General features: G+C 43.0%; 1 protein-coding gene across 1 annotated transcript in view; it reads left to right on the top strand.

Moving 5' to 3' along the window:
- ACAD9 (acyl-CoA dehydrogenase family member 9) overlaps positions 1–26441 on the top strand; it is a 344154-nt gene that overhangs the window by 77325 nt on the left and 240388 nt on the right. Inside the window, exons 4-5 of the mRNA XM_085624840.1 lie at positions 9148–9254; positions 19866–19966. Coding sequence (XP_085480966.1) covers positions 9148–9254; positions 19866–19966 — 208 coding nt within the window. The remainder of the gene's footprint in view (positions 1–9147; positions 9255–19865; positions 19967–26441) is intronic.

Below are 26441 nucleotides of genomic sequence, written 5' to 3' on the forward strand. Positions count from 1 at the left end.
AGAAGCAGAGCGACACCTCTCCAATGCTTCATGCTATAGGAAGTCCTCCAAATTTGAAATGAGAGCTGCAGATGATAACACCCGTAAAAAATTACATCAATGGAGGCGGAACGGGTTGTTGACCAAGGAGGAAATGACTTTTCTCAATGTTGAATATCCGGTCACTCCTATTCTTTACTTTTTGCCAAAAGTCCATAAGAAGACAACTCCTGTACCTGGTCCACCTATTATTTCTGCTCAGGGAAGCATGAATGAAAAGCTGTCAAAATATGTAGATTTTTTCCTACAGCCACATGTGGTCGGTTTACCATCTTATTTGAAAGACACTACAGACTTTTTGAACAAGATTAGGAATGTTGTTTGGTGTTCGGATTTTAAGTTAGTGGTAATGGATATTGAATCCCTGTACACTAGCATAAATCATTGTGATGGAATTAATGCCACTAAACACTTCCTAGAAAATCGGGACTTGAATATGAGAGAACACAATAGTATGCTGCTAGAGATTATCAATCTGTGTCTCACTACAAACTTTTTTCAATTCCAAAATGAGATTTACCAGCAGGTGCGTGGGGTGGTGATGGGTTTGTGCTTCTCCCCAAGCTATTCATGTTTACATGTAGGCTGGTGGGAGGGGCATGTCCTCGCTGCTGCCCACCACCATTGGTGCCGTCATATAGTCCACTATTGGCGCTATATTGACTATGTTTGTCTCATTTGGAAGGGATCTAAGGAGGATGCTCTAAAATTCATAAAACATATCAATGTCAATGATTTAAACTTAAGATTTACAGCTTCAATTGATGATTCTATGGTTGAATTTTTGGATGTGTTATTGTATGTAGATGAAGGTGTTCTTCATACTAAGTTACATAGAAAGATCACTGCTGGTAATTCGATACTCCATGCAGACAGTGCACATCCGCGACACCTCATCAACCGCATACCCTATGGAGAGTTCATACGTATTCGCAGAATCTGTAGCTCCGAGTCAGTCTCCAAAATGTGTCAAATGGGAGCATTTCAGCGATTCCTTAATAGAGGCTATAGTAAACAACAACTTGCATCAGCTCTACATAAAGCTAATGATAAGCAAAGGGAAGCTCTACTTCAGTCCCATCTTAGTGAGGATACTGCTATTGCATTTGCAGAAAAAACTGTGCACCCAATTCGGCTTATCACCAGTTTAGCATACAATAACGGGCTATTCGTAAGATTATCTATTCAGAATGGCCAATCATTATGACCGACAACATTCTTGGTCCCATTTTGCCAAATCTGCCAGCTATCACATTCAGAAGAGCACCCTCTATGAGGGATGCTCTTGTTAAATCGATGCCTGAGGTGAAACCTGTTAAGACCTGGCTTACCAAAACCGTTTTTTTTTAAATGTAGTTCTTGCAGAGCGTGCACGTTTGCCAAAAATGGTACACACTATAAAACAGCTTTTAGTGATAAACTGTATGCCATCCAACAACATCTAACATGCTGTTCTGACTATGCTATTTACAAACTGAGGTGCACCTGCAATCTTGACTATATCGGCAGCACCAAGCTTCCGGTGCATAGGCGTATTCTCCAACATGTTAGGGCCATTGTGAATTCTGACCACAACTATCCGGTGGCCAGGCATTTTAAGTCTGTACACAATACCCAACTAAAAGACTTGGAGTACACTGTTTTAGGATCTGTCCCCAACCCCGGCTGGGGTGGGAATCGAGACAAACTTTTGAGACAGAGTGAATCTCACTCTATCTTAGCTCTCGATACACGAGCTCCAAATGGCCTCAACATGAACGAGGACCTGCACAATTTTCTTTAGAGCCTTTTTTTCCCCATCTTTGAACAGTTTTTACATTAATAATGTTGGTTTTGATATTTTTGCTTTAGTTCATCAGTGTTTAAATGATATAATATATGTTTAAAATTTTTACATCTATGAATGTATTTATCCTTTTATACATTCATACTGATATGCGACTACATTTTGCACTTGCACTTTGGAATCGCCTAAGTTTAGGTAATCCATGGTGTCTGCCCCTAGTTGTCAGTATGACAATTTTTCTATTTGCACAATACCACTTTTGCACAGCTCTATTTTGCACTTGATAGGCACATGGCACTTTTTTTCTTTTACCATCATCTGATTCATAAAAACTATTCATTGACTCATACAGATGCACTGTCTATATATTAGGATATAGAGTCTGTGAACAACATCACGTCAACAGGAGGTATACTCAATGTCAGTATCCTTCAGTCCTGCTTGGTCCAGTGATACTATGAGATTGGTTTCTTCCAATATAATTTTGCACTTGCACTTTATTATGGAACGTCTCTGCTGCTATTTTCTGAACCTTACTTTATTTATCTGTATATTAGTCTGATATAATTGTGTGATGATTCGAAATATTCAATAACATTATTGTTATTATGAATTTGGCTTTTAAAACGAACATATAAGAATTATGGCCACTTTATCAATCACCGCTGAAAGTATATATAAGAGATGATCGAGTTTAAGTGCTGCAGTATTTTTCTGGCATTTATTTTGTTCAGTCTCTCTGTAACAGAATTGGTACGGCTCTGGTTCTATTAATTAGGTAATTGTTAAAGGTTGTCATTTATTGCATTATGCAAATATTCATTGTACTTATAACCTATTTGCCTTTGAAAATGCACTGACTGGATTTTCATATGAAGTTATTTGTATTTACTATGAACAAAAATATTGTTTTTTTCCTAGTCATTGCATTTTTCTATTGACCATGAGCTGATAAGATTTTACCATTTTTTGCTGACTGTACATATTATTTTAAACTACACTATGTAGATATTTTACCAGCTGCTAGTGTGTATGTGCACATTTAGATGTATTTTTATCTCTCTTTTTTATCTCCTATCGGAATTATGAGATTTTCAGCGTGTACATATTTCATGTATTTATGACCAGCCTTGAGTGCTTTAGCCTATTGTTGCTACTTGTGTTCACAAATAGTTGGCTTGTTTTTTACAGCTAATTGTGCTTATATTTCACTTTTAATCAGTCAGTAATTAGAGACGCATCATGTGATCAAGCTCCCAGGAGGAGCGAAACGCGTCATGGAGGACACTGGTCCTAGCATTCATCCATGCTGAAAATAAAATTGCACTGCATTACCCACTATTTCGGTGTGGGAGTCCGTAATTCGTTTCTACAAGGAGTTGGGAGGTCCGTGCCTGAGGTTTTCCTCATCCCGATATTAGTAAAAGGCTGTCTATTAGGGCGGGCCTCACTCAGGGTATCGGCACCCTGTAATATCTAGTATCCACTTTTCAATGTTTTGAAAAAATGCCAGGACACCTTGGAAATGCAGTGCAGATGATACTGACTGCACCAGCAACGCGTTTCAGCTTTCGCCTTGGTCACGCTGAGGGTCACGCAGCAACAGTATCTTTTTTTATTTCTTAAGTGTAATAAACATAATGAAAGGACAAGTGTGTTGTACAGTGCATTTCACGCAAAAAGCATGTCGGCCATCTTAATACTATCAAATATTCGTTGAGAATGCTTCTAAGTGCCTATACTTATGAAATCTAAGCAAGGCAACACAAAGCAAAATACAGCAAAACAAAACACAGTTTCGCCCCAATGGGCCAATATATCATAAATATATATCCCTGTGTTTGTTTAACAAACGATTCTGCCCAAATGGGCGTTCGATTCCCAGTACTCTGTCAAATACCTGGCCTGAATTTTGAGAACAATACACCTCACCTGAAAATGTACAAAAAGAAATTTTAGTGAAGATAAAAAACTGTTAAAAAGCAGACAATTTCAACAATAATTCCTTTAACTATAAAAAGAATACTTTTCACTTTACAGTTCATTAGCAATATTTGAATACAGATTAAAAATAACCTCGTTACTGATTTTCGTTTAGTAACGTAAATGTACCGCTAACTCTTCACTTGAATTTAATCCCAAAGGGGTCAAGATTTCCAGATCAATAATATATCTGGATTCTAACTGACGTAATGTCAATTGTCTATTTCCACCCCTTACCCCAATTGGAACCACATCAATGACCACCATTTTCAACAGTTTTTCATTCTGAAAATGATGCTCAAAGAAATGTCTAGCGACTGGATATTGCCTGTTGTTATGTCGTATCGCTCTGACATGTTCCAATACTCGTTTCTTTGCACAGTGAATTGTACTTCTGATATAGACCTTGTTACAAGGACAAATCAATGCATAAATGCAATATGTGGTATGACATGTTAGGGCTTTTTTGATTTTAAATTCCCTCTCACTACTGGCTATAGTGAGTGTAGGGCAATCAATGCTATTACTGCATGCTTTGCATTTTTTGCAACATTGAAAGCCCAATCGGCGAGTGCAAGTCCTGTCATCCTTACTGGTCACATAGTTAGGGCACATTTCATCTTGAAGTGATTTGCTTTTCTGAAAGGTAATCTGCGGACAACTACTAAGATGTTTCTGGAGATTAACATCAGTTAACAAGACATGCCAATTCTTTTTTAATATTTGGCGGATATCTTGGGCTTCCCCCGAATAGGTGGTAATAAATCTCAATGTTTCAGCATCGATTTGACGACTTTTTGGATGTAAAAGTTCTGTGCGTGTTGCTAATTCCACTCTGTTACATGCCTCTAATATAGTTCTGTTGTTGTACCCTCTTTCTTTGAAACGATAAATCATAGTTTCCTTCTCCTCTATGAAGGAGCTTTCTGAGCTACAATTACGTTTGGCACGCAGTAGTTCTCCATAAGGGATGCTGTAAATAAGTTTACGAGGGTGAGCACTCGCAGCATTTAGAATACTGTTCCCTGCAGTAACCTTTTGTAAAAGTCGTGTCTGGATGGAATTATCCACGATTTGTACCATCACATCCAAAAATTCGCAGGGCACAGCGATGGGAACCTGCTTCGCCCCAGCTACGCCAATTTGGTGATGGGCTGGTGGGAGGAGCAGGTAGTGTCATCAATCCCAGAATTTGATCGCTGTGCTCTGTGGCTCCGGTTTATTGATGACATTTTCATTATATGGAATGGTGATATTGAGTCAGCCAAAAGGTTCATTACTAAGCTTAATGATAATCAGTATAACATCTCCCTGACTGAAAACATAAGCAAGACTGAAATTGAATTTTTGCATGTGATGGTACAAATCGGGGATAATTCCATACAGAACTATATTAGAGGCATGTAACAGAGTGGAATTAGCAACACGCACAGAACTTTTACATCCAAAAAGTCGTCAAATCGATGCTGAAACATTGAGATTTATTACCACCTATTCGGGGCAAGCCCAAGATATCCGCCAAATATTAAAAAAGAATTGGCATGTCTTGTTAACTGATGTTAATCTCCAGAAACATTTTAGTAGTTGTCCTCAGATTACCTTTCAGAAAAGCAATTCAGTTCAAGATGAAATGTGTCCTAACTATGTGACCAGTAAGGATAACAGGACTTGCACTCGCCGATTGGGCTTTCAATGTTGCAAAAAATGCAAAGCATGCAGTAATAGCATTGACTGCACTACACTCACTATAGCCAGTAGTGAGAGGGAATTTAAAATCAAAAAAGCCCTAACATGTAATACCACATATTGCATTTATGCATTGATTTTTCCTTGTAACAAGGTCTATATCGGAAGTACAATTCACTGTGCAAAGAAACGAGTATTGGAACATGTCAAAGCGATACGACATAACAGCAGGCAATATCCAGTCGCTAGACATTTCTTTGAGCATCATTTTCAGAATGAAAAACTGTTGAGAATGGTGGTCATCGATGCAGTTCCAATTGGGGTAAGGGATGGAAATAGACAATTGACATTACGTCAGTTAGAATCAAGATATATTATTGATCTGGAAATCTTGACCCCTTTGGGATTAAATTCAAGTGAAGAGTTAGCGGTACATTTATGTTACTAAACGAAAATCAGTAACAAGGTTATTTTTAATCTGTATTCAAATATTGCTAATGAACTGTAAAGTGAAAAGTATTATTTTTATAGTTAAAGGAATTATTGTTGAAATTGTCTGCTTTTTAACAGTTTTTTTATCCTCACTAAAATTTCTTTTTGCACATTTTCAGGTGAGGTGTATTGTTCTCAAAATTCAGGTCAGGTATTTGACCGAGTACTGGGAATCGAACGCCCATTTGGGCAGAATCGTTTGTTAAACAAACACAGGGATATGTATTTATGATATATTGGCCCACTGGGGCGAAACTGTGTTTTGTTTTGTTTTGCTGTATTTTGTTTTGTGTTGCCTTGCTTAGATTTCATATGTATAGGCACTTAGAAGCATTCTCAACGAATATTTGATAGTACTAAGATGGCCGACATGCTTTTTGAGTGAAATGCACTGTACAACACACTAGTCCTTTCATTATGTTTATTACACTTAAGAAATAAAAAAGATACTGTTGCTGCGTGACCCTCAGCGTGACCAAGGCGAAAGCTGAAACGTGTTGCTGGTGCAGTCAGTATCATTTGCACTACATTTCCAAGGTGTCCTGGCATTTTTTCAAAACATTGAAAAGTGGATACTAGATATATGTATTCGTGCCTTACCCAGAGCCAACAACTGACCTGCACCTTGTAATAATTTTTCATTGTGTACAGACTATTCATCAATTTCTACGATAAAATAGAAAGAATGGAAAATCAGTATAAAGGAAACCTATGTACTTCTGAAATGTACACAAGATACTGAGTTTTTAGGACCCCTCTGAATTTGGGATTAGCCATACTAGCATGTGATTCAGAGGGCATTTTGAAAAATGTCTTCTTTCTTCCACAGTGGCTTACATTTGGAAGCCACAAATGTGCTACTATTTTGTGTTCCCACATGCCTCCCGATTAAAAATAGTACCTCACTGGTATGCCTGGGCCTAGTGCCTGAGACACAAAACGTCCCTGAGCCGGAGACATATTTCACCCAGCAGAATCCATGTTTGCAATGTAGGTTGCTACAGATATAGAGATACCATTGAAAGGAGAGATTCTCCTCTTTCAAGTGTGACCTCCCCCAATGCAATCAGTGGTCGGGTGCTCATATATGCTCCATAGCACTAATGCAGTGAAAGCAAAACAAGACGATTGGCTCATTTTACTTTCACTTTAGTAGTAATGTTGTAAGCATGCTGATCGTCGTCGCCGAACAAAACAAGCATTGGCACAGCCAATAGGTCTGGCATTACCGCCAGCTTCTGGCAATTCTTGTTTTGTTTTATATTTTGCGAAACTTTGTTTGGAAATTTGCCGGGCCCTCGTCAATCTAAAAGAATACAATTATTTGCCTCGGGCAAAAACTTTTTTTTGGTTAAAAAAAAAAGCTGCACATTACCATGGTATACCCTGGCACTGAAGGGAACTACTTTCTGTGTGGATGTGTTGATTGTGAAAGGGTAGCATGCTGTAACTCATAGTGAAGTCAGCCAATGGCTGAAGTGAGCTGATAGATTGTGCATTACTGCATGCTGTAGCTGGGGGAAAGTAAAATGTAAATTACACCAACCAAAGAATAATAGGTTAAGTATGGCTGAAACCCCTGTAAGTAACTTTGTTATATGCATACATTTAATAAAACCAAAAGATCTTGGCAAACACAGACCTAAAAAGTCAATCAGTCTGGGATTGGCTACAAGCCTCTTGCCTTTGAGAAAGAAAGCAAGAAACAAAGAAGCACAGAAAGAAAGAAGGCAAGAAAAACGGACTGGAAAAAGAGATAAAGAAGGAAAGAAAGAGAAGGAAAGCAAAGGTAAAGAGAAGGAACGGGTAAGGAAAGAAGGAAGAAAAAAGGATAAAGAAGGAAAAAAGGAAAGAGAAAGAGAATGAATGAGAGAAGGCAAAAGAGAACAAAAAATAACGAGGGCAGGAAAAACGAAATAAATGGAGGATAAGAAATAATGAAAGAAAGAGATGAAGAAAAATGTAAAAGCAGGTTAACTTTACAGAGAACCGTTTCAAATGGGCACACTCTGGTATGCTGTGAAATTGCTGCAGCCAGAGAATCAAAACGCTCCAGAAGGAATTTACTACTGCACTTGTAGGAAATTAGATCTTCTAAAGATGGAATGTGCATCAGAAGCATCCTGCAGCCACATCAGTATCTAAACACAAAGGCAACTTTAAAATAATTATGAAGTCAAAACAGAAACCATAGCATTGAAGGGAACTAGGTCGTGTGCGGATGTGTTCCCTGTGAGAGAGCAAAATGCTTTCACTCAAAGGGGAATTAACATTTGGCTTAAGTAGGCTAACCCATTCCCCATGCTATGTGCTGTAGTGGGCGGATGCAAAATGTGAATGACATAACAGACCAATGGATGAAGAGAGGTGTCTGAAAGCCCCTATATGTAAATGTATTGTACATATTTTAGTAAAATCAAAAAGTCTTGGCTGACCCCTCCTCTTCCTTCACCAAATCTTTCTCTCTACGATCCTCCTGCACCCATTGTCTATTTTTTAATGGGTGGGTTGGAGGCATTACCATTGGGTCCCCAATTATTTTCTTTAAAAAAATAGGGTAGTAAAAGCAAATTGCAAGTACATCTTTTAACTGTTCTTGACTGTTTAATCTATTATTTGAAACAAAAAAGTAATATTTATTCATATGTTTCTCGGCTAAATGGGGTTTTCATTATGTGGGTTCTTAGAAATTAGTTTCTATTATTTTGTTTTTTGTATTTATTGACTACAAAGTGGACTTTTTGTTTCTAAGAAAAACGTTTACAAATCTGGTAAATTATTTGTAGGTAAAAAAATAAAAATAGGTGTTGGTGCCTCCAGTCATCTTTCCATTTAAAAACTGAGGCCACAAAAGGACCTGCATGGGAACCAAGCTGAGGAAAATCCTCTTTGTAGAACTACAGTCCATGACCTCATCTGACTGCTCCAAACCAGATTCAAAACCTATAGGCTTTGGTCTTCGCTTCCACCCCGGTTCCTAGAGATGGCTTTGATCATCTTGCCTCTCTATCTAAATATTCTCAGCAACTGCATTTCAAATTGTGCAACCTGTCTTGTTTCTCTAGATTGTATGCCTCTTCTTTGAAAAGGATTCATATAATGTGCAACATGCAAGAAATTTAAGACAAATGTTACAAATATGTTTCGTTTTAATTAAACAGGTGGTCTTGGTCTATCAAATACAATGTATGCTCGACTTGGGGAAATAACTTCTCTAGATGGAGCCATTGCTGTGACTCTGGCAGCACATCAAGCCATTGGACTTAAGGTACATATTTCAAATCTAGAAGATGGCATTGCAGCAGACTAAATATGACCAATTTCATGTAAGCTAACAGTAGTGTCTAGTTGTGGCCCTTAGGATTGTATCATCCTTTGGTTGGTCAATGTGGATGATTTCAATTTGTCACAGCTCTTATAATGTTGCTAACCATTTTGTCTCAACATTCCCCAAAGCATGCTAAATAAAAGTCAAAACAAGATGAAATACCAATGTGATTGTCAATACGCTGTTAAACACTGGTCAGTATTTCATAAGCATCACAGCCTCTATGCACAATATGGCTCTAGAAACGTATTCTGAAACAAAGAGGGATGTATTCATTTCACTAATATCTAACAGAGGTTCTAGAGGTGGGGCATTTTGTTCCAGTGAGGCTGTTGGTGAGTCTGTGGTTAGAAAAGTTACTGTGCCTTTGTGACCTTAAGCAGAAAATGCATAATTAGCGCTACATGTGAGCTAATAAGGTTGTGCATGGCCTTTGCACCTATTCACCCTTGATTTGTACTACTATTTAAGACTTCCTCTTTGCACCTTTTTGGGTGTATCTGCTATTAGAGCAACAGCTTGCTTACTGCGCAAATGGCAGAAGGTAACAGTAGTGTGTGCTGCACTTTTCTGTCGCTGTTGACACAACGGTGGCACCACGGTAAGCTGGCTTGCCCCAAACCCTAATGCTGGTGTGCATCAAGTACCATGGCTTATCGTTGCCAGCTGAACACATATTATTGCCATACCACTAGGATCTGGAGGATTTTTCATGAGTCGTACCTCTGTGCGCCATTAGGTGGCATCTATTGGCTCCATGTGCGTCGTCTGCATTATCTGCACCAGAAGTGACATCCGCGGCACCACCAAGGTGCGCTGACTTCCGTTCTTTTCTTTCCACACCAGCCAGCACTGATCTGGATAAGAGCTACTCCTCAGTCAATGTTTGACTGGATTTTTTCGACATTTTGCTGAGTGTTTTGGAGGATTTTCCTCCTGATGTGTTAGGCGAAGTCATCTAGAAAGACAGGATTCAAGCCCTGTGGGTCATGGCACTGTCCGATGTCGGCGATGGACCAGCACCTGTCTGCCTGTGGTGTTTGGAATGCGACCATGACCCAAGTCCTGCTCCAATTGCTGTGCCATGAACTGGAAGGCTTTGAGGGAGTTTTCACTATAGCTTATGGCGGCCCGCTATGCGACTCCGCATAAATCAAGGTCCTGGTTGAGAGGAAGGTGCTGGGAGCGCTCATGGGGTCTGAGGTCATCGTTCCATTCCAAGTCCTCTGGACATTTGGGTAAGTCAACACACATGAAGAAGAAAAAGTCTAGGAGATCTTCAACTTCTCCTCAACCATCGGTCGACAAGATGAGGAGCGTCGACACTCAAGGCTTGGCTTTGTGGTAGAGCCTGCGCCAGGGATGACTTCACACCTCCCTGACTTTCTGGGAGCCGGAGCGACCCCCGCCCAACTAGAAGAGTTCTGTGAGGCCATGCGCCTCATGTTTGTGTGGCCAGTCCTCGCCGGCGCTTTTGGGTCCCATCTGGGTCAAAATTCAGGGTATGATACCGATGTTTTAGCCTTTATCCTGGATTTCGATGAGGCAGACCCCAAGCTGTTTGGACTCCTTGCCTCCTGCATCCTGTTTGTGACACATGCCCAATGGCAAATGCGGGCTCTGTGATGGGACTTGAACTTTCAATGGGCACAGCATCAGGGGAACCTCTCCGACATGGTCCAGATCTCGGAGGGAACTGCAAAAGATCTGCAGTGGTGGCTAACGAACCGCGAATGGGTCGGAGGCAGACTCCTCTCCTTTCCTCAACCAGATCTCACAGTAGTGACGGATGCGACACTCGTGGAATGGGTTGGCCATCTGGAAGAGGTGTAGCTCAGAGGACTCTGATCTCTGGCAGAATTCAGACTCCACATCAACCTACTGGAGTTCCGTGTGCTCCGACTAGCATTAAAAGCCTTTCTACCCTCCTTGAAGGGAAGGACAGTGCAGGTGTTCATGGGCAACACCACTGCCATGTGGTACTGCAACAAACTGGGCGGGGTGGGGTCGTGGATCCTTTGTCACATGGCTCGAAGAGCAGGACATATCCCTGGTGGTTCAACACTTGGCAGGTTCCCTGAATGCCAGATGATACGAACCTAGCTGTCGGTGGCTAGGGGAACATGAATGGCGCCTCCATCCTGACGTGGCGCAAGGTCTCTTTCCACAGTGGGGAGAGCATTGGTTAGATCTGTTCGCCTCTGTTGAATGCACAATTTCAGTTGCTTTCTGTGCTGGAGTTTCCAAGGTGGTTATCGCTCGGACACCTTTTTCATCTCGAGTGGAGCTCAGGCCTCATGTACGCCTTTCTGCCCATACCACTCATGCCCAGAGTTCTAGAGACTTGACTGGACAAAGTCATCCTTTTGGCTCCAGACTGGACATGGAGAGTCTGGTATCCCGTGCTACTGAGCATAACCATCAATCCTCTGACCAGGCTGCCTGTTAGACCTGTCAGCCCTTTGGGTGGTCCCTCCTCATCATTATTTATTTTGTCCCACTTCTGCCTCAAACCCTGTTATAATTTTTTCCTTTTTGGGAACCACCAGACTTTTTAGTGTTGATGCAAGGTCAGGGAGCCATTTTCCCTACCCCTGGAACTTCTGTCTGAGGGCCTGAGACACAAAATGGTGGCCATCCATTGTCACATGTGACATCACCAGAACCTCCTGGAACATTCTAGAATCCTGAGATAGTAGGAGGCAGTTTGGAATGTTGGGAGGCCATCTCAGGTTGGCGGTTGGCATCTGATTGGAGAGGAGAGAGGACCAGAGATAGAAGGAGGACGTAGTAAGGCAGCAGGGGTGGAAACCAGTGCTTGGAGTGGGGTCCAGAAACCCACCCTTGATGCTAGTCCCTACTGACCAAGCCCAGCCTATAGCCCTGTGTGGAACCAAGTCCAGAAGAACCATCTTATGGACCTGAATAGTTGGAACAGGCCTTAAAGAGGTAGAACAGCAAGCTCCTGACCTGTTCAGCAGTGTCCTCCTGAAGTCCTGACGTCGAGAAGCCTGGAGACGTGGGGCCTGAGGTGGAGAAGCGGCGCTGACAGAAAGCAGACGTCGTACCCGGAGCTGTCAGAGGTCGAGTGAGGGTGCCGACGGAGGTCGTGGAGAGGCACCGGAGGTCGAGTAGGGAGTCACCTGAGGTCGAGGTGAGGTGTCGACGGGGGAGTGAAGTCCGCCCACCGGAGTCGCCGGAAACTGAGGTGAAGCGCGCCGGAGGTCGGGAGTGGAGATCGCACTCCGGAGACACCCGGAAGCGGGGGGACCATGTCCCTGCGACGCCGGAAAGCGACATCGGGACGAGGCCGCCCAGCGACATCGAGTCGAGACCGCCCAGCAACATCGAGTCGAGACCGCCCAGCGACATCGAGTCGAGGCCGTCCGGCGACATCGAACCGGAGCCGCCTCACGGCGTCGACCCGGCGCCGAGCGGAGCCGATCGTCGAGGAAGGGACAGTAAGTGGTAGAGGGGGCGTCTGAGGCCCCGTGGAGCCCTAAAGACCATTCTAGGGGCTAGAGGGGTGTTAGAACCAGCCTAGGAGTGCCAGGGGTGGACTAAGACTGGTGCAGTGACATCTGTGAGGGGCTGTGTAGTTTGGAGGGCTAGATCATTAAGTTACCCTTGTTCTGCCTCAGCTGAGGCCCCAGCCTTGACCAATCTAGGTGGGACACCCCCATGCCATCCAAATGACCACAAGCTGTATATGGGCAAAGTAAGACCAAGTTACCTCATGAAAGTGATCTGATCTGTAACTGTCATTGATTGCTTTACCATTATTTATTGAAGGTGCTTTATTGATTGTCTTCCACTAATTTATTCTTGTACTGTATTTATTGTCTGACTGTATTTATTTGCCGTCTATATTTATTGCACCTCTATTTATTCTTTGCTTGATGATGACCTGAACCTATTTGTTGAAATTCCGAAGTAGCATTATTTATTTGACCTGCTCCTTTTGAAGGAAAATTCTATTGTATTGTATTTGTGATGTGAAGCCTGCAACTAAGAGAAAATAAGATAAAGACATATATATTTTCATCTTGTCTTTCATAATTTTTACGGTGTAGTGTCGTTTTTGGAACGGATGAACGCATGGTTATTGTGAGGGTGTGACGTACGCTTAACACGGTGCCTGACCTCCAACCGCTCGAGCCAAGCTACCACTGTGCTGGGAACCTGGTGACTGCTAACCCGGTTGCCCGGTTTCCAACACTGCCCCTTCGGGAGGATCTGCTGTTGCAGCAACAGGGGAGGGTTCTGCACCCAAACCTGTCCACTCTCTGCTGTCTTGTGTGGAGATTGAGCAGCGACAGTTGACAGCTTTCGACTTTCCTCCTGAAGTCTGTAATGTGATCTTGGCAACCTGGCGTTCCTGCACCAAGACTGTATATGCCTGCTGTTGGAAGAAATATGTGGCATGGTGTGTGGAAAAACCTATTCATTCCCTTTCTGCCCCCCTTTCAGTAGTTTTGTTATTCATTCTTTCCATTGCCCAGCAGGACTCTCCTCTGGGCACTCTTAAAGGCGATCCGTCTGCCCTTTCTGCCTTTTTGCGGCTGCCTGACTAACCATCATTATTTCTGTCCCCTATTGTACATAAGTTCTTAAAGGGTCTTGTCTATGCTCTTCCCTTCTTCACTATTTTTTTATGCCTCAGCGGGACTTTAATTTGGTTCTGACTTTTTTAATGTGTGCTGCTTTCGTGCCTCTACATAATTGTCCCCTCAGGCTTCTCACAATCTAAACAGTCTTCCTTGTGGCAATTGCATCTGCCCATAGAGTGAGTGAGCTGCAGGCCTAATCTAATCTAATCTTCCTTACCTCTGAGTCTATCCTGACAAATTGTTGCTTGGCACAAGGGTCTCCTTTCTCCCAAAAGTGGTCACCCCATTTCATGAAGGCCAGCCTTTCACACGGTCTACCTTTTACGCTCCTCCACATCCACCTAAAGAAGAGGAATGACTCTACCATCTGGACTCAAAAACCTTGACCACATGAGAGTTTCATGTAGACCACTAACTCTTCGTGGGGTATGATGGTGCAAAGAAAGGTCGGGGTGCAGAAGCAAAACCTCTCTAGATGGGTTGTGCTCCACATCAACATCTGCTATGCACTGGCCGAGAAGCAAACTCCTGAAGGCTTGCTATCTCATTCCATCATGGCTAAAGCTGCAATCACTGCGTTAGCACCCAGTGTTCCGGTCCTGGATATCTGCCAGGCAGCAACATGGTAATCTCTGTTAATGTTTACCGAACATTGCTGTCTGGACAGTAATGTCCGTAGGCATGGGCATTGCACCCGTTCGGTCCTGCAGGACTTCCTTGTTTGAAATTGGTCCGCAGACCCACCTCTGGGGAGATATTGCTTGAATTTCTATTCAAAGGTAAGGAATGTGCGGCTATGAATCTCGATCCGATGAACAAGTTACTTACCTTCGGTAACACCTTATCTGGTAGAGAATATATCTAGCCCCAGATTCCTTACCAACCCAACCCTCCTCCCTGCTCTGTGAACGGATTTCTAAGGACAGGGCTGACCCCTTTCTGGGCCTTAGTTTTCCACACCAGTGGTCAGTGTTCTTCATGGCTCCGCACTTCTGGTGTGGAAAGTTGTGAAAAAAAACTGATGTGACCGTGCCTAGGTGGTGCCTATATAGGTGCAGTGAATGTCACTTCCGGTACAGACGATGCCGATGACTCACGCGGAGCTGATCAACGGCAATGACCGGCACGCAGGGGTACTGCTCACAGAAAACCTTCCAGATCCAGTCTGACGCCTAGGTAAATTCAAAGGTAAGGAATCTGCTGCTAGATATAGTCTCTACCAGATAAGGCGTTCGCGTAGGTAAGTAACTTGTTCTTCTTTAACTGCACTCTGAGGGGTGCCTTTTTCAGATCTTTTCTGTGTGACAACTGTAATTGTCTGTCCAGCTGGACAACTCCATAACACAATCCCCTCAAAGGCCTGGTTTGATTTTGAGAGTCTGTACCCTGAAAACCAGAGGAAGATAAGGTGGATTAAATTCTTCTCCAAGTTTAACTTCATAATTAATTTCTGCAAAGCCATCTTTACAGAACAACTATAGTACATTTTGTAGAGGTTTAATCTTACAACCCACCAGGCTTCAGAGCACTACAACCTACAGTATTTTCTACAAGTTCATCAAATTATTTTGGTTTGTTCTTTTCATTATCATATGCTGTTACTTCAAAAGGCATTTGTATGTTTCTTTCAGCCAAATCCATGCATGTGGAGATGTATTTAACTTACACAGTCATGTTGAAATGTATTGGTGTCTTTTTTTTTGACGTTCTCTTACTTAGTCCGAATATTTTGCATTGATTCTAATTGCGTGCACCTGCTTCGGCTACTTAAAGCTGAGATCCTATGCTTGCAGGAAACGCTTATTGAAAGAACTCAGATTCACCTTCTAGACTCGCTCGGGTTTACAATTGTAGAGGCCACAACACAAAATGCCAGGATACGGGGGTGGCAATACTATCTGCGAAACGTTCACTTCAAGTTACACGCACATTAGCTGATACAAATGGGAGGTGGGTCATCCCGGAATACCGCAGGGAAAATGGAAACTCATTCACTGTATGTACCGTATATGGTTGCACCGCAGATGACCCCGCAATTTTGGATTTTCTGAATAACGAATTTACTGAGTGGCCGCTACCTTTTAATTATCTGCGGTGATTTTAATATTAATCTGCCAGCAAACAAGAACATAACCCTAGATAAAAACTGGATCTATAGTGGTCGAAAACCAAAGGTTTTTAGAGCTCTCAGGACTCTATGTTGTGAACAAGCACTCACTGACATTTGGCACTCACAACACCCTACCTATGCTGGCTACACTTTTTATTCTTTCCCGCATAACAAACTGGTGAGATTAGATTTTGTTTTTGCATCTCAGTCTATTCTTCACGAGTGCTCAATAGAAAAGACCCCACGTATTGTGGCAGACCATAACCCTTTAGAGGTGGAAATAAGAGGGGTAACAGCGGTTAATAGAGATTTGGCTAACTGTACCTTTGAACGATCCCTGCTTTTAAATGACGAGTACTCCAGACACATGAGGCACTGGATCCCACAATTTATTAAGGCTAATCTAGGTAGCACAGGGATTGATGTGGTTTGGGATGCACTAAAAGCAGCAATTAGAGGAGAGACATTGAGTTTTTTGCTTTCCTCAAATAGAGAAAAGCGTCAATTGCTTGTTAAATTGCAAACCCGATTGGCTGATGCAGAAGAAAACCTAATTACTGTTCTTAGGGATGGCAAGGACGGGCGAGCAAAAATAATGTCAGCAAAATCCGCTGTCATGGAGATAATTGCTAAAAGAGCGGCAGATAGATTAGCAATTTGGAAGAAGGAAGCATACGAATGTAGCGAGCAGGTCGACCATCACCTCGCGATCAGGGCAAGACAAAAAGCCACAAGGAACGTCATTACTGCAGTTAAAGACTCCTCTCAAGAAATAATTTCAGATCCAGAGGGCATTCGTAAAGAGTTTCTTGCCTATTATCAAGACCTATATCATGAAACGACCACGGCTCTTGTAAATTATATTACTACTTATCTTAACCAAATTCCAGCGGTGCAGCTATCTCAAGAGGACCAGGCTCAATTTGATGAGCCCCCCCAATGGATAGATGCCCTGCTTTGCATTAATAGTCTTCCTAATGGCAAAGCCACCGGGTTAGACCATCTTCTAGCTGAATTTTATAAAATCTTTTCCACAGAATTAAAAGAGGTTATGCTCCAGCTATTTTCTCATGTGTTCAAGGGGGGGAGACCACCCGAATCATGGTCGCAAGCCAGAATCATTATTTTTTTGAAAAAGCATAAATCTGCGCTAGACCCCCGCCTCTTATCGACCTATAACTTTGATAAATGCGGACAGCAAAATTTATTCCAATTATTAGCGATTCGATTAGCAGGGGTAAGACATAAAGTAATATCTCCTAGGCAACATTGATTTGTACCTGGGTGTGGTACCGTAGATCATATTAGGCGGACTATTTCATTGTTTGATGCCGCCCACATTTCTAGAGATCCAATGGCACTTATTCTACTTGATGCCGAGAAGGCTTTTGACAGGGTTTCCTGGCCTTTTTATGGGATACCCTGTCAAGGGTTGGGATAGGCCAGGGATTTATACAGGCATTTAAGATGCTATATTATCAACCCACCGCAAAATTATTTTTAAATGGCGCATTAACCGATACTTTTAAAATAACTAGAGGTACCGGCCAGGGATGTCCGAGCTCGCCTCTCTTGTTTGCACTGTATATAGACCCCTTTTTATGTATTTTGGAAGACAATCGAAAAATTTGTCCTATTTTTTCACATGGTTGGGAAACGAAAGTACTGCTAATCCTGGAATATCTATGGCTGAGGTTGAAGCAGAGGCGGCTATGTTTGGATGCTTATCTGGATACTCCATTAACAGATCCAAAACCCATATAATTTGCAAGAATGTTAATATGGGTGTCGACACTAGACAGGTAGAAAAGGTTACGTATCTTGCTGTAGATGTTATGGCCAGCATTGAAAAGATAGTTGAGAGTAATTTTGACCCCTTGATTGATAAAATGTAACCTGATTAAACAACTTGCATCTCTCGATTATTGGTAGATGCAATATAATTAAAAAATGCTTTATTTTCCTAAATTTTTGTACCTTATAAGAGCCATCCCGTTAGAGTTTAGTACTATGTGTCTGAAAACGACCGAAGACCTGTTCTTGGGATTTATATGGGCTTATGGAAAACCTAGAAGAGCTTATAAGTATCTTTCTCTACCAAAGGAAAGGGGCGGGCTGGCTCTTCCAAACATAAGACTTTATTATTGGGCTACCACTCTTTTGCACAACCTTACCCTTTTATCAAATAAGCCAAGAGATAGCATTTTGGAAGATACACCCACACCTATAGAACTCATAATGGGTAAAGATGCATGGGGATGGATCTAGAGGTTCCTAAATGACTCCCACTATAAAAAGGTACGCTTTAAGACGCTGGCTGCCAGGTTTAAAATTATGAAATCGGTGTGCAAAATGTTAGGCTCAGGTCGCTTGAATCATTATACACCGATTCATAAGAACCCAAACCTGCTGAAATCTTTAAAGACTCATTTATTAAAAAGTAGCAAAATAAGTGTTTGTCCAAACTCGGCGATCTATACTCTTTATCTGATATAGCTTCTTTAGAAAATCTTAAAGAAAGATACGATTTGGATTGGAAAGATTTTTATAAATGCCTGCAAATACGTGATTTTTTTAAGGGGAAGTTTGTGGCGGCCCATGAGGATTTATTAATAATTCTACTATAGACAATTTGAGAAAGAACCATCCATCTATTGGAATTGTGTATAACTCTTTTAACTCATTAATGCCGGATGATTTGGCAACGCGGGCCAGGAAGTGGAAAGAGGAAATTGATTTTTCCGAAGATCTATTCTTCCACTCAACTGAGCTAGCACAAAGTCTGTTAATTCCGGCGCGGCTTCAAGTCCAGTATTATAAATCCTGCTTTTCGCTGTACTATACTCTGAAAAAGATCGCGAAATGGGGGACGGGGAGAGGGACTTTTTGTCCCCGATGCTCTCTGTATCAGGCAGATCTTAATCACGTTTGTCTCTTGTGACATATTCAAAGCAACTTAAAACTTGAGATCGCAATTTTTTTTTAAAGAAGTATTAGAGAAAGATGTTCTTCTTTCTCCTTCCCTGATTTGTCTTGGGGTAGATCAGGAGATCCAAGGCAAGCCGGGAGAGTATTTGGTTTTCATAGGCATGGCGATATACCGACTTTGCCTCATCCTGGCTTGATCCATCCCCCTCAGGTTATTACCAATGGCTAACACGATAAGTGGCAAACTATAACTTTGAAAAAGCCATCTATGAAAAAAGAGATACACGGTCCCGCTCGAAAGGGTTAAAGATCTGGGAACCTTTGACAAGATGGCTCGAGAGGTAGTGTTGGGCTCAAAGCTATCTCTGGCTTAGCTTTTCTGACATCAATTATATTCAAGTGTGTACCTAACCCCGGGTTGGGAGGGGTGGGAGAGGGAGTAGAAACTTGATAAATTTGTGCATGATGAAAAGTTGCTGATTTAATATTAACTTTTCTTTTATAAGAGGTTGTTTGAATAGTTGGTATATGCTACTGGCATGTGTGACGTATGCTTTGTACTTCTAAACTGATTGAAAGTTGATGCGCTATTTGCAACATTGTAATCGTGCACTAAATAAAAATATTTAAAAAAACAAAAAACTAATTGCGTGCACATGCTTGAAATGCTTATGAAACTCAGTAAAGAATATTTTGAAACAAAACTGACACAAGTGGTACGGCATGCGTGTTCTAGAAGTGCAGTGAAGCTCTTAGCTATTCATTATGCCGCTTGCTTTGTTCGGCACATTTATGTTCTAATTAAAATAGTAACACAAAATGCTTTGTGAGGAGTGGTCCAATTAGATTGTTTTTTTTTTTTTAAAAACAGTACTTGTTAACGTCTATTTTTCTTTCTTTTAGGGGCTCTTAATTGCAGGCAATGATGCACAGAGAGCGAAGTACCTGCCAAAGCTTGCATCTGGGGAACACGTAGCAGCTTTCTGCCTTACAGAGCCAGGAAGGTGAGCAGAACTTTGATTATCCATTTTGCAGTGAACAGATGCCCTAACAGAATAGATCAGACAGGTGAACCACCATTGCATGAAAAGAGGTGAAGGGTGGCGTTGTCCTGCCACCATTGTTGCTGTGACTTTATCATGGCTGAAGCATGAAGATTTTGTCCTCTCTTACAATGAAGCTCCTAACACTAGTCTTTTAACAGCTGCTTTCACTTCACTCTTTGTTGCCTTTAGTATTAAAATGTGTGATGCTGCTTCTAGGAAAAGAATGAAGAGCAGGAACCACGCTGATTCTGCTGTTGCTGTTGCTGTTGGGACTCTTCTGAGTCGATTGTGCGTGGCAGCTAAAACATGTCTATGCCATATCCCCTCCTCCCATCCTTCCAGATGAATCTGTCATTTCTCTTCCCCTGAAACCTCTTGACTCTGTAACATGCCAGCTTGTGCTGGCTGCTATTGTGGTTTGCATATAGCTCTATCTTAGCTGAGGTTGTGCCTAAGTAGAGCCGGGAAAAAGATAGAGAGAGAGAGAGAGAGAGAGATAGACCACATGTACTTTAGCTAAATTTATAGTTGTGCCTGCTTGAGGGGGTCTGTTTTGCCCCCACAATTGCTGTAACAAGGACACAACCTCATTAAACCAAGCTTGCCATTTGTTGGCTTCATTGTTTTCTGCTTCCTAATTGAGCAGCCCCTGACCGGTTCAGTTCCTCCTCTTTCCTTGTGAGCATCGATCACGTATAGATTGATTGCCTTTGATTAGTGTCATTCCACTGCTGCTCGTGATGGGGTTGAGGCACTTATTTTTCTTATTACCTACCTCTTGTAAGTCTCTCCCATGTTGTTCTCTGTCCCCTGGGCCCCTGCCTGTTGTGCTTACCCGTATGCTTCTCTCCATCCCCACCCTTCCCCATGTTGCTTTTTCTTTTATTTTTCAGTTTTATATAGCACAAACTCGACCTGAAGGTACTGAAATGCTTTACATTAGCAACAGTTACATTACACAAGGACATTTTCCCTTTTTTAGGTGCCGTGATTTGTCCAGAATCACAGGATGTTGAGGTGACGCTGAGACCCAAACTTGTTTCCCCAGTTCCAAAATCAGCAGCTCTGGCTGTAACACCACATCCTTTCTCCAACGTTCCTTTCGCGTTTATCCCCCACACCCTCCCTCGTATTGCTTCCACATTCTCATCTCACTACTCATTACCCCATAGCTACCTCTCTTCACACTAGTTACCTGCCTCCACAACCCATTGCTTCAAGAAACCTGCATTGCTGTTGGAAGCAGAAAATTGTAAATGATAGAAGAAAATGTTGGTCCAACATAAACGTTTTGCTGCAAGGCATTGCGTAGATGCATTAAAGTAAACTGCAGCTAAATTGTAATTTTTTCTCCATAAAGAAGACTCACTTAGCATGTTTATTATAACTTTATTTCTCTTACAGTCTAAGATATTTGGCTACTGCGCTTACGTGAACCCTATCTGTAATACCAGTTTTGTTACATTCTGACCAGCTTGTTTCTTTCTCTTCTGCTCCCTACTGCTGGCAGCTGCCAAGCATGCACTACAACCTTTGCAAACTTTGCCATGCAGCCTGAATCACTTTCTGCAGTTTATAAAGATAGTAGTGACGCTGAAATGTTATAGTGGTAGTACATTTTAGACTGCGGAGAAAGAGCGAGAGATAGGGTGACAAATTTGTGTGCATGCCACACAATTCCACTCCACTCAAAATCCACTTAATACTACACAGTTCTACTCCACGCCACACAGTTCCATTCCACACAGTGCCACTCAATTTCATTCCACTCCACACAATTCCACTCTACACAATCACACTCCAAGCCAGACAGTTCTACTCCACACAGTGCTACTCAACTCCACACAGGGCCACATAAGTCAACTCCACTCTATGCCACAATGCCGCAAAGTTCCACTCTATGCCACACAATGCCACTCCAACCCAATGCTTTAGTAACTCATATAACTGTTATACTGTTTCCCTTTCAATGTTATGCGACGCTCCAGCAACTGATGTAACTATGTAACAATGTTCTGAAACAATGTCCTACCTCATGTAAAGCCATAGACCTCCGGGTCTAGCCAGCCCTATATAAAACTTTTCAAATAAATAAATAAAATCCCCGCAACGCAATTCCACTCTACACAATGCTGCAAAATTCCACTCCACATAATGCCACACAATTCCACTCCATACACTGCCACACAATTCCACCCCACACAGTGCCCACAATTAAATTCCATGCCACACAATTCCACTCCACACAACACAATTTTACACATCTGGTAGAGACTTCTGGCAGCAGGTTCCTTACTATAGAATATTCCCAATGTGTCCGACTGGATCCGGAAAATCTTGAGCAGTACCTCTGTGCGCCGGTCGGTGGTGTCAATAGGCTTGGCGTTGTCTGGGCCAAATGTGCTGTACCTGGTTCCTGTATAGGCGCCACCCCAGTGAACTGACAAAAGTTATTTTCTTTCTGCGCCATCAGCGCAGATCCAGAAAAGCTATCTTTTTCCTTTTTTGAGCTACCCTTTTGAGGTTTTTGTCAAAAATCTTTTTGAGCGAATCTCCCAGTGTGAATTAGGGATGTCCCCTAAAAAATACTGTGGGGTTTAAACCCTGTGGACCCTGTCACAGGCAGATATCTGTGAAAGACCACCCCCTGGGTTTGCTTGTGGTGCTTGGACTCCAAGGCCTGCTAATGACTCCAAGGCCTGTCAGTCTGCCGCCCTATGAACATACTTTGAAGCTCCTGGTCACCCGACACTGAACAACTCCGTGCCTCTAGATCCTAGACGTGAGCAAGGTCTCACAAGAAAAAGAAGTACAAGAAGTCGAAGCGTTCTTCAACTTCCCTGTGTAGGTCCAAGTCCTCGGGTGAGGGAATAATGTCAAAAATCTAGGTCCCGCTTCCACACGTCGGCTGCAGAGCCTGAGACAGGTCTGCTCTGCCCCCCCCAAAAAAATTCTCGGTGCCACAGCGACCCTCACTCAGTTGAAAGAAATGTGAGGTCATGCACCTCCGGCAGGCCAACTCCTCTGGAGCACCTTTGGACCCCGACTGGGTACCCACCGATGGGTTCACCCTCTGTGCCAGTTGGGCCCTTTGTATCTATAGTTGGATCCGGATTGGCTCTGGTCGCTAGTCCGCAAACTTCACCAGAGTCCGTACCAGTGGTGCCGTTCATAGCTGACTCCGATATAGAGCCAGACAGGCATTGTCCGGTCTTAACTCTGGCACAGACCGGATCAAGACCCTCTGGGTCAGAGACAGTCTCTTTGTTGACCGGCCATGTCAGGAATACAGTGTTGCATATTTGAGGATCCTTATGGTTATTCTGACCCCCTGGAGGAGCCTGTGGCCGATGATAACTGGTTTGAAGAACTGGCTTATGCCAGTGGTCTGGACACTCCCCGGACAATGACCTAGTCTCTCCACCTAGTGTGGCTACGGAGGAAGGGGCTTGATTTGCCATAGTGGTGAGGACAGTGGCTGAGATCTTGGACCTTGTGCTGCCCTCAGTGGCGTTCAAGACCAATGGCTTGACCGGTGCTTCAACCAGGGGTAGCCGCCACAAAATCTTTTCTTCCCTTTTAATGAAGACCTCACTAATGACCTGGTCTAAGCCTTGAATAGGCGCTCATGTGCACCGGATGATCGCTGGCGCACGGCCACATTCCTTGGGATCCAGCCTACCTACCCAGCACCTCACCCTGGAGAGATTGGTCACCCAGGTAATGCAAAACAGATGTCTCGCTGTGGCGCGCGCACCACTTGCGTGCTTCGCGGGACGCTGCATTCCTTGAATTCCGTAACACACCGCATCTGAATGCACGTCCTGGCAGTGCTGCATGTAATACCTTAATACAGTGTGGTAGTGTAATGAAGTTCAAAGGTAATTATATCATTTACATCAACCTAAAACCTCATCAGCAGCGCAGTCTGTCAGTGCAGTCGTTCGTCTAGTTGCACACCCACACACACACCCAACGCAGAGCTCGATGTGGTTACAAAATAGGAGGACAACACACGCTTCAGTCTAGAGAATGCACTAAGTGGGAAGTCTCCTGTGGTGCTGGCAGTTGTCGGCGTCCCCTGCCTGTCCCTCTCTCTCCTGCGACCCCAAACATGTTCAGCTTCAAGGGCCAGGTCCCAAACTGAAATATAATAGCAGCTTCCTAATCACAGAGGGACCCGCAGGTACGTCCTCTGCCCCTCTGTCCTGCATCTCACTGTGACATTCCTATAGGTCTGGGCAGGCTGACTTTAAAATGAATCCCCATCACCCGAAGAACCGGAGATGCCACCACCACCCCCCCACCCCAGCCTCAAGAGAGATTCTACTGAAGCAGAGAGCACAGGTCACAATATGCCCCTCTAAAGCACTGAGGTGTTTCTTATGAGCTGGAGCACATCCAATCAAAAAAGTCTCGAGGTCAAAGGCTGCCAGAACCGGAAAACCGAGTGACGTGGGAAGCACCCCTGTGATCCACAGCACTAGGCTGGCAAGACGTGCAATCGTGCATGCAGGTAAGATAGCCAGTGGGTTACTGCGTCCATCTTTAGCTGGAACACGTGCAGCCCGCAGATCAGAGGTCCAGTTCCTGTCCCCCAGCCCCCCCCCCCCCCCACACACATCACCAGAGTACCTGCTTGTTTCTGAGGAGAGCCGGTACGCCGATTAAAAGTATTACGTTTCTCCTGAGAAGGGCTGGCACTCTCCCTCTCAAAATGAGAAAGTGCCGGTACCGACCCATTTACAGCACTGGCTACAACTGTGAAGGACGCAGACACTCTGGAAGGGTGATCTGTGCTTCTTGGCACAGTTTTTACGCTATCTGTAATCTCAGTCACACACTGACAGGGCTTTATTAATTACTCCACCTTTTCAGACGCCTCTGCGCCTCCAGCTTTGACATATTAATGTATTTAGTTTTAGACTCTACGATACTAAGTAGCTATCTTTAAGAAAATGCTCTGCTCATAGTCACTTCTGACCGTCTGATGGATTGCATTGACCATTACTATGGTGTTGTTTTAGGTCTGGTGTGGGCAGCGCAGGAGTCTGCCTGATCTACTGTTATTAATTTGTTACAACATATATACAGTAAGCGTTGGCTCCGCTCAGAGTATTTCTCTCTCATCTCGTGCTAGTTTCATCACTGTATCACCCCACCTCCTATGGAGTGACTTCAACACTACATTGACTCAGTACCCTTTAAATGCTTTATCTCATAGAAGCGTTGCAAGTAAAACGGGTTTTTGTTTAACTGCAGCAGTCTTTTGTTATATTTTTGTCAGTACTCAAAATGTAAAACAGACTTATTAGCATTCAGACCTTGTTTTCTTAAAGGCATCCAAATGTTTGAAATTAAAACATGTAATCTCAGTTTATTCATGAGGCCCGGAAGCAGTCTTTCTACACTGTCGGTGACAGACTGAACCATTTTATCCTGTGAGGATAACCGAAGGGGGGCCCCCCTGCGCTGGGACACAGTTATGGGGTGAAGCATGGGGATTTAAAGCATGCATCTCGTGAACATACTGAGCCACACGTGACACATTCTGTGATCGAAGTGCCTCAGTTACACTACAAATGAGTTCCTATAATGTACCTCAAAGTGACTTTAGAAGCTAAAGAAACAGGAAACCAGCCGGCAAAGCATAGAAGTAAAACACTGCAGCAGGAGCCATGCAGTCCCTCAACTGTGATCACACTGGCGTGGTTTCCATACCTTGAAGTGTGCACATCACGGTGGCTTCACAGAAACCTTCCAAAACCAGCTCCAAGAATATTTAAATGAATATAGATTGACTTTGGTGCCTAAATCCAAACCGCATATTGGACGGGACAAATGTATAAAATTAAGAGCCTTCCTATAGAGGCTTAGACCCCCTACCACCTTTCTCTAAGACCGGTTTCCTACAAAGAGACCCAGTACCAGTCAATATCCTGATGTACAGCCCACACTAGCTTCCAGCTTCGATGGAGGTCTCGGAGGGTTTAAGAACTAGTGCTCTGAACTAACCTCATGCCTGGAGGATCCCTAAAGCCCTAGTCACACTATGATACGGTCACTTGCTACACTTCTTTTTTTTTTTTATTTATTTGAGTTATATATAGAACTGGCAAGACCCGAGGGTATCATAGCGCTTTACATCTTTAAATGTCTACATCAAGATAATGAGTCAAGTCAAATGAAGAAAGTCAGATCAAGTCCAAACAGTGGTTGCGCATAGTGGAGGAGAAATAGCAGAGGGGGTCCAGAGCAGAGGGTAAAGATGCTGTCTCGTTGGGTGAATGATGATCCACTAGTTGAGATATCAGTTGAGGAGGAGAACCTTAAACTTGCTCTTGAAGAATGAGAAGGAGGGATCGGTCCTTATATTTTTTTAACCCACTACTTTAATAAAAAGAAAGTACTTTACTTCTACCGGATAACAATA

This window comes from Triturus cristatus, chromosome 9, assembly GCF_964204655.1.
Source record: "Triturus cristatus chromosome 9, aTriCri1.1, whole genome shotgun sequence".
In the NCBI taxonomy this organism is placed as follows: domain Eukaryota; kingdom Metazoa; phylum Chordata; class Amphibia; order Caudata; family Salamandridae; genus Triturus; species Triturus cristatus.